This window comes from Carex rostrata, chromosome 6 (genome assembly GCF_964058835.1).
Source record: "Carex rostrata chromosome 6, lpCarRost1.2, whole genome shotgun sequence".
NCBI lineage: Eukaryota > Viridiplantae > Streptophyta > Magnoliopsida > Poales > Cyperaceae > Carex > Carex rostrata.
Genome location: NC_135923.1, coordinates 2731372 through 2745736, shown reverse-complemented (window position 1 = coordinate 2745736; position 14365 = coordinate 2731372). Strand labels below are relative to the sequence as shown.

Sequence of the window (14365 nt, the reverse complement as noted above, 5' to 3'; positions counted from 1 at the left end):
TTTAAACTTTTTTTTTTTAAATCTTCGCAGAGGCAAATTTAAATTTACCTTACATTATTATATACCTACTAGAAATTAAAATGACATTATTTCTGCTGTCTATTCAGCAATTATTTTGGAATGTTTGGATGATTCAAAACATAGTATTGAACAAGTGTAATAATTGGATTTTGAAGTTATTGGTAGCATCTACAAGGATTTAAAAATAAAATAAAAGAAGCTAAGTTGTATACTCAGAGTGAGCAGGTATTGTAATAGGTATTGTAGTAAGGGACATATTACACAGAGTAAGCAGGTACTGTAATAGGTATTGTGGTAAGGGATACATTACACAGTAAGCAGCAGATACGTAACGCAAGCAAAACTGTTCCAAGCAGTTGAGAGGAAAAGATCAGTTTTGACACTTCAAGTGTTGTCATCCCCTCAATTTGTACTATAAATTAATGCTAATTGCAACAACTTTCGAGGCAAAAAAAAACACTTTCAGATAAAGAGAAATGTTGCCTCTTCAAGAGGTGATCTTTACTTTAACCCATAATATGTCACTACTCTGGATCTTTCTGTTATCTATCTTCATACTTTGTTTCAGTGTAAAGAGAAGAAACTTCTCGAAACGCCCTGAAAAGTTTCCACCTTCGCCTCCAAAGCTTCCATTCATAGGAAACATCCACCAACTAAGCTCTCTTTACCATCAATCTTTGTATTCACTCTCTCTAAAATATGGGCCCCTCATGCTACTTCATTTTGGTGAAGTACCATACCTTATTGTTTCGTCGTCCGATATGGCATGTGCCATATTACGGACCCATGGCCTCACCTTTGCCAGTCGGCCTTCTTCTGTTGTCCCGGACATCATTCGTTTTCGTGACTTGGCCTTTGAACCCTACGGTGAGGATTGGAGGCAATTGAAAAAGATCTTCACAATCCATTTAATGAGTACCAAAAAGGTTGCCTCCTATAAATCAAATCGAGAGGAACAAATTGGTAATTTGATTGCAAAAATTAGCAACCATGCATCCAAGTCAAGAGGTGATCCTATAGAATTAGGCAAGGTTTTGTTCTCATTCATGATTGATGTAATTTCTGGGGTTGTTTCTGGAAAAGTCATTATGGAAGAACAAAAGTATGTCATGTTTAAAGAGGTGATAGAAGAGTTTTTTAGTTTAATGGGACAATTTAGTGTTGGCGATTTGTTTCCTTCTTTGTCATTGCTAGAAGGCCTTATAGGATTGAGCCGGAAGGCTCGTAGAATTAGAAATAAGTTGGATATGTTGTTTGAAGAGATAATTCAAGCTCATATTAAAAGCGGAGAGAGCAACGAGGGACAAGATAATTTAGTTGATATTTTACTTTGTTTGAAGAATGATCCAAGCATCAACTTTGAGATCACCATAGATAATATCAAGGGGCTACTTACGGTAAGTTTTTTTTTATTTTTTTTGAAAAATTCAAATCATTCAACTTACATATCAAATGAAAGTCTTGTATCTTTAATTGCAAACATGATCTTATATGTGATCACTATAAGACAATATTCTCAGGATATGAAGAAATATAACTGTTAAATAGATGAAAATGACAAAAGAGAGAAAAATAATTTATTATTCTTCTCAAGAACCTTGAGTTTATAACTATATACATATCACAATCAAATTATTCAGGACGCATTTGCTGGTGGAGTTGATACAACATACATCACCCTAAATTGGGCAATGGCAGAGCTGATTAAAAATCCTAAACATATGAAGATGCTGCAAGAAGAGGTTAGAGGAATAGTAAAGCATGGTGACATGGTGAGATCAGAAGATTTAGACCAAATGAGTCACTTAAAAGCAGTGATCAAAGAAACCCTACGGCTACATCCTCCTGGCCCTTTGTTGGTTCCAAGGGAATCGATAGAAGAATGTGAAATAAATGGTTTCACAATTCCTAAAGGAACCAAAGTCCTAATCAATGGGTGGGCCATTGGGAGGGAGGCAAAATCATGGGAGGTGCCAGAGGAGTTCATGCCAGAAAGATTCATTGGTAGCCAAGTAGACTACAAGGGCAATGACTTTCAGTTCATCCCGTTTGGATCAGGACGCAGGATTTGCCCTGGTATATTGTTTGCTAAAGCCGTGGCAGAGCTTGCATTAGCAAATCTGGTACATCACTTTAATTGGGAGTTGCCAGGTGGAATGACAAGGGACGAGTTCAACATGAGTGAATCACCGGGATTCTCTGTTAAAAGGAAGGATGATCTTCTGCTTGTTGTTAAGAAATAAGAATCTTTACCCATCAGATAAGATAATAATTTTTATCCTCATTATAGAGGCATAAGCTGCATTCTATGTAAAATAATGTTTGTTAAGATATATAAGAGGATTAAGATGGTATGTTCTGGCAATTGATTAAACTGATGTAATACCAACATATCCTCATTTTCAATATAATATTTTGGGTAATGATGAATTTAGGAACTATCACAATGAACTAGTTCATTCATAATGATTCTACAATATTTTCTCAGGTCTCTGATAACTACCAACCAAATGTAAAGCGTTCTTTCCTGTCAAGATCTGTATAAACATCAATTGGTGTTGAGAATTTTATCAAATAAAAATTTGATGGTTAGCGAGAATGTTTTCAAATTTAAACTTACCTCACATTGCTCACATTATTATATACCTATTAAGGGATATATTACCTCACTTTGAAAACCATTCAAGTTGTTCTCCATATTAAATTGTGCTTGGAGACTAAATTTTACATTTTTCTGAATTTTTTTAACTATTTATTAAGTCACTTTAAAAATAGCTCATCCAATGGTAGCTTCTTATTTTACTGTTTTGTTAAGCCACCGTTGGATCAGCGATTTTCAAAGTGGCTTAATACATAGTAAAAAAATTCAGAAAAATGTAAAATTTGGTCTCCAGCGAAAAGAAACTCAGAGCATTCATTTTAAAGCCAATGAAGAATGTTCTACATTTGGTGGGAAAAATGAAAACATCCATTTGTGGCACTCCAGGCGGGTCATCAGGAGGATTCTATGCTTCATTTGTTCAAGCAACTCCTCATACGGTTCTCTAAAAACCAATATTTAAATTTCATACGGTGTAGCCTATAAATTTCATATGTTTATTACTGAACAAATAATGAACAAGTTTATTACTGAACACTGCCCGAAACTCAGTTCAGATTAGTAGACATTTATTAAAGTGGGCCGAATTTGGACGAGCCTGGACGGACCAATGAACAGTTCGAATTTGTCCAATGGAACTGATCGATCGATTCGGTTCAAAGAAACTTAGTGATTTCTTCTTCCCGAATTGTTCATGAGCCTAGCCGAATTTGAACAACCCCTCTCTCATCTTGCCACACTCTCTCTCTCACGCCGTCATGCGCGGCTGCAAACTCTCTTTCTCACGCGTCACCACTCTCAGTCCGCCCCCCTCTCTCTCATGCGCCGCCGCCTCTCTCCTCCGTCCCGTTGACGCACCTCCGTCCCGCCGCTTCTTCGCCTCTCCTCCATCTCGCCTTCCCGCCCCGCTACTTCTTCGTCTCAAGTTACAAACTTTTTCGGACATAGCAGACTAGTAGCGATAGTGTTGGGTATTTCTATTTTAAATTTAATTAACACAGGACAAATTGTTTTCATATGAAACAGTTCCATGCCCAGAAGGAGAGAGCATGAGGCATGTCTCGCCTCCACAGCAGACGTTTGAACCGACTGTTGAAAAATTGAATTCCTGCACCCAATCTGAAACTGAGTTGTTCTACAAGGTTATTTACTATAATATCAAAAAACAAAACAATTGGTCACAACATCTCAGAAGATCTTGCCCCTCCTTTTTATTGCCATTTCTTTGTCTAGATTTACTGTTTTCATTGCTTAATTGTATTTCTATTCATTTTAACTTGATTATAAAGTGCTACTGTATTATTTTCTTCTAAAGTTTCCAATTTTCTTTTGGCTGTAGATAATTTGAGAAGATTAAAGATTTTGGAGATCGAAGCGGATAAAGTTGCACCAGAAGAATCAGAATCTAATATTTGTGGCATTATGCACATGATCTCTGATTAATGTGCATTGTCTCATGTTAAAATAAGGTTGCTCACAGGAAGAATATGGAGAAGAAGGAGATGAAGCAGAGAACAATTTCAGAACCTCCCATAGTAACAATTTTAATTAACTCCTCCTAGTATGGGTATTTGAAATTTTTAGCGAATTTCTAGTAGGGTCGTTTCAGATTTTTGGCTGTTTAATTTGATTGAAATTTTGAGAGGTACAGGGTGGTATCAGTAGGGACTGAAATGATACTGTAGTACTGGTACACTAAAGCAAATTACATTTCATAGTAGTTCATTATTACTAAGAACCCATAAGTGGGTTAACAGGGACAGGTTTCATATTTCTGGCAATGCAGCTTGACATTGACAGGTACCACAAGGGACTGAAAGTCTGAAATGATACTGTAGTACTTGTTGAAAATTAATTCAAAATTATTTTTAGATAATCTCTGCATAGGTTTAGTTTAGTTAGAAGCAGTTTTTAGACGTTTGAAAACTGCAATGGTTATTTTAGGCATTGGTTATTTTAAGCATAATTATTTTAGGACTAGTAGGCATAGTGGTTAGTTATTTTTAGCCGGTTGTGTAGAGGGTGCTTAATTTAGGGAGTTGTCGGTGTCTATTTTAGAAACATTATACTGTTATAAATATCGTAGAACTCTATGTAACTGAGTAAGAGAGAAAGGAAATAAAGCGTTGTTTCTATTTAGAAAAATATTTTTCTCTCTTCAACATTCTAATTTTTGAACACTTGAAAATTTATCTAACTTGAAGTAAAGTGCAGAAAAAAAAAATGAAAATTTGAATTTCCAAGTATTATTTTAAATATCCTCCATATTCTGATAATTGAAAATTTAGTATTTAAAATAAAATAAAAACTATGGTTATTTCTAATAATGTAAAGGGGTTAAGTATAAATTTCTTTATAATTGGGAATTGCTTGAGATGACACGTGTAAACCACTATCTTTATATTATCTAATTTAAATATTTTCTTCTCACGTAACCACGTTTTCTCTCTCCCACACGTGTCATTGTTTTTGCTACTCCTGATTTTATTCTTTTTGTGATCTCCCAATTATTTTTTTTTACTCTTTATCTCCTTCATTCTTTTCTTTTGGGGAGTCCGCCTACTACATTCCTCACTCCTGCCACGCCTGTTGAATAAATGATTCAAACTTAGATAATTTCTGTTATTAGAGAATTGAGTGAAGGGCTGTGAGTAAATTTACGTTTATTAGGGTTGTCTTTGTTTATTTAAATTGCTAATTTAGGCGCACTCTATTTTGTAACTGTTTGTTAAGTGAAGGGTTGTAACTCTTCAGGGGTTGGATCTATTCTGCTTTATATATAGCAGTTAGATAATAGACAATTTGTATCTCTTTTTCAAATACATAATATTGAACTTTGTCTGCTTCTCTTATTTCCTCTCTAAATATTCCAACATTCTGGTATCAGAGCAAGGTTAGAACCATGAATCAATCTACCATTCCTCAATTCGATGGAGAGAATTACAATTTCTGGTGTATCAAGATGAAAACGCTGCTTAAGTCTCATGGGTTATGGGACATAGTTGAGGCTGGTTTGACGGGAACTGATCAAGAAAATGTTAAGAAGGATTCAAGGGCGATGTGCTTTATTCAACAAGGTGTTAGCGATGCAGTCTTTCCCAAAATCGCAGCAGCAGAAAATGCCAAAGTAGCCTGGACGAATCTGTCTACTTCGTTTGAAGGAAACACTCGGGTAAAGGGGATGAAACTTCAGGGATTGAGAAGGGATTTTGAGACACTGCAGATGAAGCCTGAAGAGAACATCCAAACTTTTCTTACAAAGGTGCAGGATGTGGTGAATCAAATGAAGGTATATGGTGATACGGTGTCAGATCAGACGGTAGTTTCCAAAGTGTTGAGAAGTCTAAATCCTGATTTTGATCATGTTGTCGCTGCGATTGAGGAATCCAAAGATTTAGCAAATTATTCATTCATAGAACTTACAGGATCTCTACAGACACATGAATCTAGATTAAAGAAAAGGGAAGAATCGGTTGGAGAACAAGCCTTTTATGTAAGAGGAGAAGTTGTGAGAGGAAGAGGAAGAAGCAGGGGTAGTTTTGCTAGAGGGAGAAGAGGCAGGGGATCGAGTTCGAGAGGGGGAAGCACCACTGGAGAATCGAATTCCAGAGGGGGAAGGAATATTGATTCGTCAGATTGTGACTCATCCGATGAGTTTAAGAAAGGAGTTAGGTGTTATAACTGCAATAAGATGGGACATTACAAATCTGAATGTCAAGAGCCAAGTAAACGGGTGGTGCGTTGCTATTATTGTAACAAACTGGGGCATCTTCAATCTCAGTGTTACACCAAAAAAAGAGAAGAAGGTCAGGCAAGTTTCGCCCAGGAGAATGAAGAGGAGTATGAGGAGACAGATGATGCACTTTTCATGGCTTACACCAGTCACAAAATTGATCCAAGCACGATTTGGTTTCTGGACAGCGGGTGCTCAAATCACATGACAGGGCATAAGGAGCAGTTTGTTACTCTTGATGAATCCTTTAAGCATCAAGTGAAACTTGGAGATAATAAGATGATTCAAGTAGAAGGTAAAGGGACAGTATCTGTTCTTACAGCAACCGGTATGAAAAATCTTCAAAACGTGTATTTCATTCCAAAATTGTCACAAAACTTGTTGAGTATTGGGCAATTGACTGATAACGGTTATTTCGTTGTATTTGATGGTAAAACCTGTACCATAAAAGAGAAGACAAGTGACCAGTTAATTGTAAAAGTAGAAATGGCTGCAAACAAATTGTTTCCTCTAGAAATGACCACTGTGATGGATCGGGCATTAATTGCAAAAGGGACGAAGATCTCTGATCTGTGGCATCAGAGATATGGGCATTTAAATGAGTCAAGTTTGAAGTTATTGGGTCATAAAGAGATGGTCTATGGTATACCTGCGATTGATGAAGTAGAATTTTGTGAGGGATGTGTGTATGGAAAACAATCCAGAATACCATTTCCAAAGAATCAAAGTAGAAAGACTGAGAACATTCTTGAGGTTGTGCATACCGACTTATGCGGGCCAATGAAGACTACATCTTTAGGTGGCAGTAAGTATTTCTTATTGTTCATTGATGATTTTAGTAGGAGAAGTTGGATTTATTTTCTTAAGGCCAAATCTGAAACATTCAATGTGTTCAAGAAGTTTAAAGCTTTGGTTGAAAAACAATCAGGCAGCAGTATAAAAGTTCTAAGATCTGATAGGGGAGGGGAGTTTACTTCAAGAGAGTTCAATGAATTTTGTGAAGTAGAAGGGATACACCATGAGCTGACCACACCGTATACACCGCAACAAAACGGTGTAGCAGAAAGGAAGAATAGAACAGTAGTTGAAATGAGAAGGAGTTTGATGAAACACAAGAAGCTGCCTAATCAATTTTGGGCTGAAGCTGTAGGAACAGCAGTTCATATACTGAACCGATCACCAACCAAGGCAGTGAGTGAAGTTACTCCATTGGAAGCTTGGTCTGGAAAGAAACCCGATGTAAGTTATTTTAGAGTATTCGGTTGTATAGCTTATGGGTTCATTGATGATCACATGAGAAGTAAACTTGATGACAAAACTCTAAAACAAATCTTTATTGGGTACAGTGAGCAGTCAAAAGGGTACAGGTTATATGATCCTGTAAGTGGAAAGGTTACAGTGAATAGAAATGTTGTTTTTGATGAAGGGTCATGTTGGGATTTGGATGAGAAGAAAGAAGCGGTAGCTGCTGAAAAAGAAACTGTTACAGTTACTGACAGTGAATTAATAGAAGATGAAAGTGATAGGAGTGAAGAGCAGGAGATATTGGATAGAAATGAAGTTGTCGAAACTCCTCTGAAAACTTATACCAGGAGGGGGAGAGATGTGCGGCTCACAAACAGGAAGACAAAAGCACTAACAGACTTGTATGAATCAACGCAAGTAATGTTAGTGGCTGATCCGACATGTTTTGAAGAAGCAGCTATGAAGGATGAGTGGAAAGTAGCCATGAAGGATGAGATTGCAGCAATAGAGAAGAACAAAACTTGGAGATTGGTAAGATTACCGGAAGGAAAAAATGTAATTGGGGTGAAATGGGTGTACAAAACTAAAGTAGGACCAGAGGGTGAAATACTGAAGCATAAGGCTAGACTTGTGGTGCGAGGGTACACTCAAGAGCAGGGAGTTGATTTTGATGAGACATTTTCTCCTGTGGCACGATTTGAAACCATAAGAACTCTTTTGGCAATTGCAGCACATTCAAAACTGACAGTGTATCAATTTGATGTAAAATCAGCCTTTTTAAATGGGGAATTGAAGGAGGATGTTTACATAGAGCAGCCAAAGGGGTTTGAAGTTCACGGGAAAAAGGAGCATGTATACAAATTGGATAAGGCTTTGTATGGATTAAAACAGGCCCCACGAGCATGGTACAGTAAAATTGATAGTCACTTTCTTGAAACTGGTTTTGAAAGGAGCAGTAGTGAACCTAATCTTTACATAAAGAAGAATGGTGGAAATGAACTGCTGATTGTGTGTCTTTATGTAGATGACATGATCTACATGGGAACAAATCAGAGTTTAGTTGATCAGTTTAAAGAGAGTATGAAAAAGAAGTTTGAGATGACTGACTTAGGAAGGATGAAATATTTCTTGGGTTTGGAAGTGATTCAAGATGACAAGGGCATTTTTGTCTCACAAAAGAAATATGCCTGTGACCTTTTAAGAAGATTTCAGATGGAGAACTGTCAGGCAATGAGTACACCCATGAACGCAAAAGAAAAATTAGTCAAGGAGGATGGAAGTGCATCAGCTGATGGTGTGAGATATAGAAGTATGGTGGGTGGCTTAATTTATCTTACTCACACAAGACCTGATATTTCATTTTCAGTTGGAGTTGTATCAAGATTTATGCACAATCCAACAAAACACCATATGGGAGCAGCGAAAAGAATTCTGAGGTACATTTCTGGAACAACTGAGTATGGGGTGTGGTACGATAGGAAGAGTACAGGAAAGTTGTCTGGGTACAGTGACAGTGATTGGGCAGGGTGTTATGAAGATATGAAGAGTACATCTGGTTACTTGTTCTGTTTGGGGTTAAGTCCTGTCAGCTGGAAATCAAAGAAACAGCCAACAGTAGCGCTTTCCTCAACAGAAGCGGAGTATGTAGCAGTATGTACAGCAGCTTGTCAAGGGGTATGGCTCAGTAGAATTTTGAAAGATGTTGAGAAGCAACAGGAAGGATCAGTAGTGATTAAATGCGACAACAAATCAACAATAGCTATGTGCAAAAATCCGATGTATCACGGTAGATCAAAGCACATTGATATTAAACTTCATTTCATCAGGGAGTTAGTCACAAATAACACTATTGAATTGGAATATGTGCCCACTGCAGACCAGAAAGCTGATATTCTGACCAAGGCGTTACCAGCAGCTGATTTTCTAGCTATGCGCAGGAAGATAGGAGTAACCAAGTTTGAATCAAGAGGGGGTGTTGAATAAATGATTCAAACTTAGATAATTTCTGTTATTAGAGAATTGAGTGAAGGGCTGTGAGTAAATTTACGTTTATTAGGGTTGTCTTTGTTTATTTAAATTGCTAATTTAGGCGCACTCTATTTTGTAACTGTTTGTTAAGTGAAGGGTTGTAACTCTTCAGGGGTTGGATCTATTCTGCTTTATATATAGCAGTTAGATAATAGACAATTTGTATCTCTTTTTCAAATACATAATATTGAACTTTGTCTGCTTCTCTTATTTCCTCTCTAAATATTCCAACAACGCCATCTCACACTCTCATCACTACATTTCTTTGTTGGAGTTATTACTAGAAATTTGAGAATAAGGCAAGGTAGTTCCAGCTAGCACAAGCAAAGCATGGGAATTAAGGTGCTGAAAATTTGTGCTCCATGTATTGTGGCTTATCTACTTATCATTGGTAATGTATGTATAATTATGTGATGTATTAAAATATAATCGCCTTGCGCTGATGAGCGCAGTGGGTTGTCAATCCTATTGTCGGGATGTGAAATCAATCTTTTGCATACTGGCACAAAGCAGTGTAGTATTGCTGAGTTTATCCCAACAGTACTGTTACACTAAAGAAAAATATATTTTATACTGTTCATTACCACTAAGAACCCATAATTGGGTTGACAGGTATGGGTTTCAGAATTCTGGCCGTTTAGCTTGACTGAAATTTGGGTAACAACTTTAATTGTCTCATAGAACCACGAACTATCTTAATTCTATTTTTTTTTTCTAGGGACCTCTCATTTAATGGTCTTACTGGTGATCTGCCCGAAAGCTTGAGTGCACTCTCTTGCTTGAAGTTATTGTAAGGAAGTAAAAGTTTGGACTTCATATGTCATAATTTTTTTCTGGCACTTGGTGGTGTGCTCTTGTTCTTGGTAACATTTATATTATAGTATGTAGTTCATTGTTTTTTATTATGAGATGGTTCTGTTTGATACTGTCAATTAATCTGTTGGTTCTGTTTTTTAATATGAGATGGTTTTGTTCTTGTGTTATATACTTCTGCACAATTTGCATTATATACTCTGTTTGTCCGTTGGTTGTCCAATGGACAGTCCATTGGTTGTCCAAACATTTTTATTGAACGGGACCAGTTTGAACTGGGCTTTGTAATGAACGGAGTTGGACGGACTTAACATGGACAGCAACCCGCCCATTACTGGACTGAACATGGACTGAATATTTATCATTTTAATCTTGATACGAGCCGGTAATGGACTGAAACCCGTCCATTAGCAGCCCTAAATGCAAAGTGTTCTTACCTGTCAAGATCTGTATAAACATCAATTGATGTTGAGAAACAGTTGGTACCTCTTTGCATTTGGTCAGGAATCTGACAGAATATATACTCCCTTTGGTTAATCCTCTCTGTGTTTGGGGAGGTAGATTTGCATAAAAGAGCAAGTACATAGGAGCAATGAATATCAATTTTATTATGTCCTTGTTATTAAGTTTGTTTTGCTGCATATCAACAGGGAATTGTAGAATTTCTTCAAACACTGTTGGAGATGCTAAACATAACCATGTGGATATATACAAAGTCTATCCCACTGCCAGACTGCCTTTTCTGCTCTTTTCTTCCGCTATTTTTTTTTGTTTATTTCCAACGGCTTTTAAGCAAATTATAGTTTTATTGCTTGTATTATATTGTATTAGTATATTATTTGATTATAATTATTTATCTAAACATAAATTATTGACAAATTATTTTTTTAGTGTAAAACAAGCTTTTCGTCAAAAAGTCCGAGCCGAATCGGCCGATACACCGATCCCGATACCAATACCGATTTTTTCTTCTATGCATAAAACAATTATTAAAATGATTTATAAAATGTTCATTGTACTTTTGACCGCTTGACCATATGCTAAATAAATTCAAAACTTGAAAAAAATTGCATTTACATGCATTACTTATGAACTACTTGGATTTCAATGGTTTGAATTCATAATTTGAAGACAATCCAATAATCTTTTGAAGGTGTGCCCACCACCCTCTTCGGTGAGCACATCACATCCTAGTTTTGCTCTCTCTCTCTCTATATATATATATATGTATATGTATATGTATAACATTTCATTTATTTTATCATTATTAAATCTAAACCATAACCGATGATGGTGCAGTGAGATGTTGTTCCAGAGTGTGCATGAAATTAAGACGCCGAATGGCATGCACAGGATTACTCTCCATCATTCAAGAAATGCTTAGAATTAGGGCTTCAGTTTTCTTCAACAGGAACTTGTGTTGTACAATTCTAATTGGAATTGGGAGCGTTGTTACAAAAGAAATGTTCCAGTGGGTTGATGGCAACCCAGATCCGATCAGGGCCGTAGCAGAGGTCGGAAGATTCACCGATGACACTGTTAGTTATAAGGTAGGCATATATGTCAATGAATGAAATTAGTAATGTTAATTAATTGAGGATAGCTGCATGCATGGCTGATTTTTATTGAAATAACTCAATAAGAACAACAACTTGATAATTAATGTTTGTACACATAGAACTTGTTTTAATTAACAACATGATCAACTTTCACTGTAGCGTGAGATTGCAGTCGGGCAAGTAGCAAACCTAGTTGACTGCTATATGAAGGAACACAATGTAACAAAGGAAGAAACGATTATCAGATATAATCGCCGGATCGAGGACGGACGGATGCAAGTGAACGGAGCATTCCTTAAGCCAAGTACTGTTCTTTCCCCAGCGGTTACAGAGACGATTTATAATATCTGCTGTATGATCCAATTTATATATATACTATTACGCCGCTGATGGTTTCACTAAGTGTGCCAACATCAGAGAATTTATCAATCTACTTTATGTTGAGCAGTTGTCTATATCTGATCATTAATTGATCATATTTGAGACAATTAATTGAGCTGTATTGGGATTGATCCAGGTCGCGCGGTTTTTTGTTTTAATAATTATTTGGTTTCATCGATCAGTCAAGTACTGGGTGCGAAATAAATCGGGCTCGATCGTATGGAATTAATTATATTCTGTTGAATTTTTAGTATGCTATTCTATCATGACATGAAATAAAGTATTTCGTGGTCGTAAGGAATTAATTATATATGTTATGTTAAATTTTAGTATGTTGTTCTATGATAGTACTAAGACATGTACTATTCGGTATACTATGATGTGTATTTTTAGGGGCGGATTATAGTTATGGCTGGAAGGTGCTAAGTTACCTCAAGCTTGAATTTTTTTTTTATTAAGTATATAGAAATCATACTAATTTGTTTCTTTTATATTCAGGAGCTCTCCGTAATAATATAACAAAGTTAAAAAAAAATCTGTCAAAATGGATATCATATTGATACAAGTAATGAAAAAAAAATAATGTTGAATATATGAATATAAAAAACAATGCATATTGAAAACAAAATTTTCCTCCAACTTGTATTGCGCATATATTAGTACAATTGAATCACATTTTATAGTAAATCAGTCGCTTAGACATAACAATATGTTTATAGCTTGGCAAGACTGGTTGGGTCATTCCGGATCAATAATGATGCGAAAAATATTAGAGAATTAATGTAAACATTTGATACCACGCTATTATATCTAAATTTCCGACCGAATTTTGTACCAAAACCTGTGCCCAATATAGTAAAACCATGTTTATTCCATTAAATATCTATAGAATATGGTACTGCTACGCTTTTATTCTTATCTTGCAGGAAACGGGCGAAAATGGGAAGAAAATATTGTCACACCCCGCACGGGTCGTAACAGTCCCCCGCCGTAAGCATACACTCCATGTATACTTACAAGGCATTTAAAGTAAATCAAGCATTTCACAATAAAATAATATAAAAGCAGGTTCATATATGTAAATCAGAGTACACAGTCTGGTCAGAATATCATACAACAAAAGTATCTCATCCGGATACCAACCATGAGGCCTACCCTAAATGTATATAACAAAACATGTCTAGGGTCCTGTGATGGTCAGCTACTAAGGCCTACTACTCGCGTGCCTCTCCGGAATCTGTCGCACCAGTACCTGTAAAATAACCCAAGGGGTGGGGGTGAGAATAAAATTCTCAGTGCGAATTTGCCACAGTTTAGACTATTGGACTTGAAATCAAACGCCATATTCAACAATGAAACCCAAACCAAAACAGTTCAAACAGATATATATTCATAAATAACAGAACGGGAATGCTCGACAACAATTAATCCAATTTGAACCACATTTAACGGAATTTCTAAGATGAATTTCAAACACAACGCATATTTGGCTTAACTCGACTCATTAGGGCTTGTAGCAACTACAGATGTTCTTTCGAGCTGGACCCTTTATCAAACCCTCGTCTGTAGGGTTACTGACACCTACAGACACTCCACCGAGCTGGACCCTTTATCTGACACCCATCTGTAATCGCTTGGCTTAACAGTTATTAAGGTCTGGTTCAAGTCACATAAAGAAAATTCTATTTAGAATCGTTTCCAATATTCGCAATATTCAATTGACCGTCCAAATGCATTAACACGTAGGAGAATGCCACCGAGCCACAGACGTTTCACACTAGTCACCCACGATTCCAATTCACACATCATAACATAATCACCCTCCCTCGTCCCAACCGGTACTGGGAAACATTGAGGGCCGTTCACCTAAGGCCATTAGGATCCTGGGAATCAAAGCCAGCATACAGCCCGACTTTGCAAATTCATTGGATCCAAGTGCTTAACTTCGTAAATCCATTCACATACATATCAAATCGTGGTGACTTT

At 36.6% G+C, this 14365-nt stretch overlaps 1 protein-coding gene across 1 annotated transcript; it reads left to right on the top strand.

Moving 5' to 3' along the window:
- The first annotated feature begins 401 nt into the window (after positions 1-401).
- Positions 402-2461, top strand: LOC144555134 (cytochrome P450 71A1-like). Its single transcript, XM_078303370.1, has 2 exons — positions 402-1418; positions 1662-2461. The coding sequence occupies exons 1-2, from the start codon at positions 498-500 to the stop codon at positions 2262-2264; spliced, it is 1524 nt and encodes a 507-aa protein (XP_078159496.1). The 5' UTR covers positions 402-497; the 3' UTR covers positions 2265-2461.
- The last annotated feature ends 11904 nt before the right edge of the window (positions 2462-14365 follow it).

Coding starts and splice junctions, on each gene's coding strand:
- LOC144555134 (XM_078303370.1), top strand. CDS start 498: ATGTTGCCTCTTCAAGAGGTGATCTTTACTTTAACCCATAATATGTCA. Junction 1,419..1,661: donor ATATCAAGGGGCTACTTACG/GTAAGTTTTTTT, acceptor CAAATTATTCAG/GACGCATTTGCTGGTGGAGT.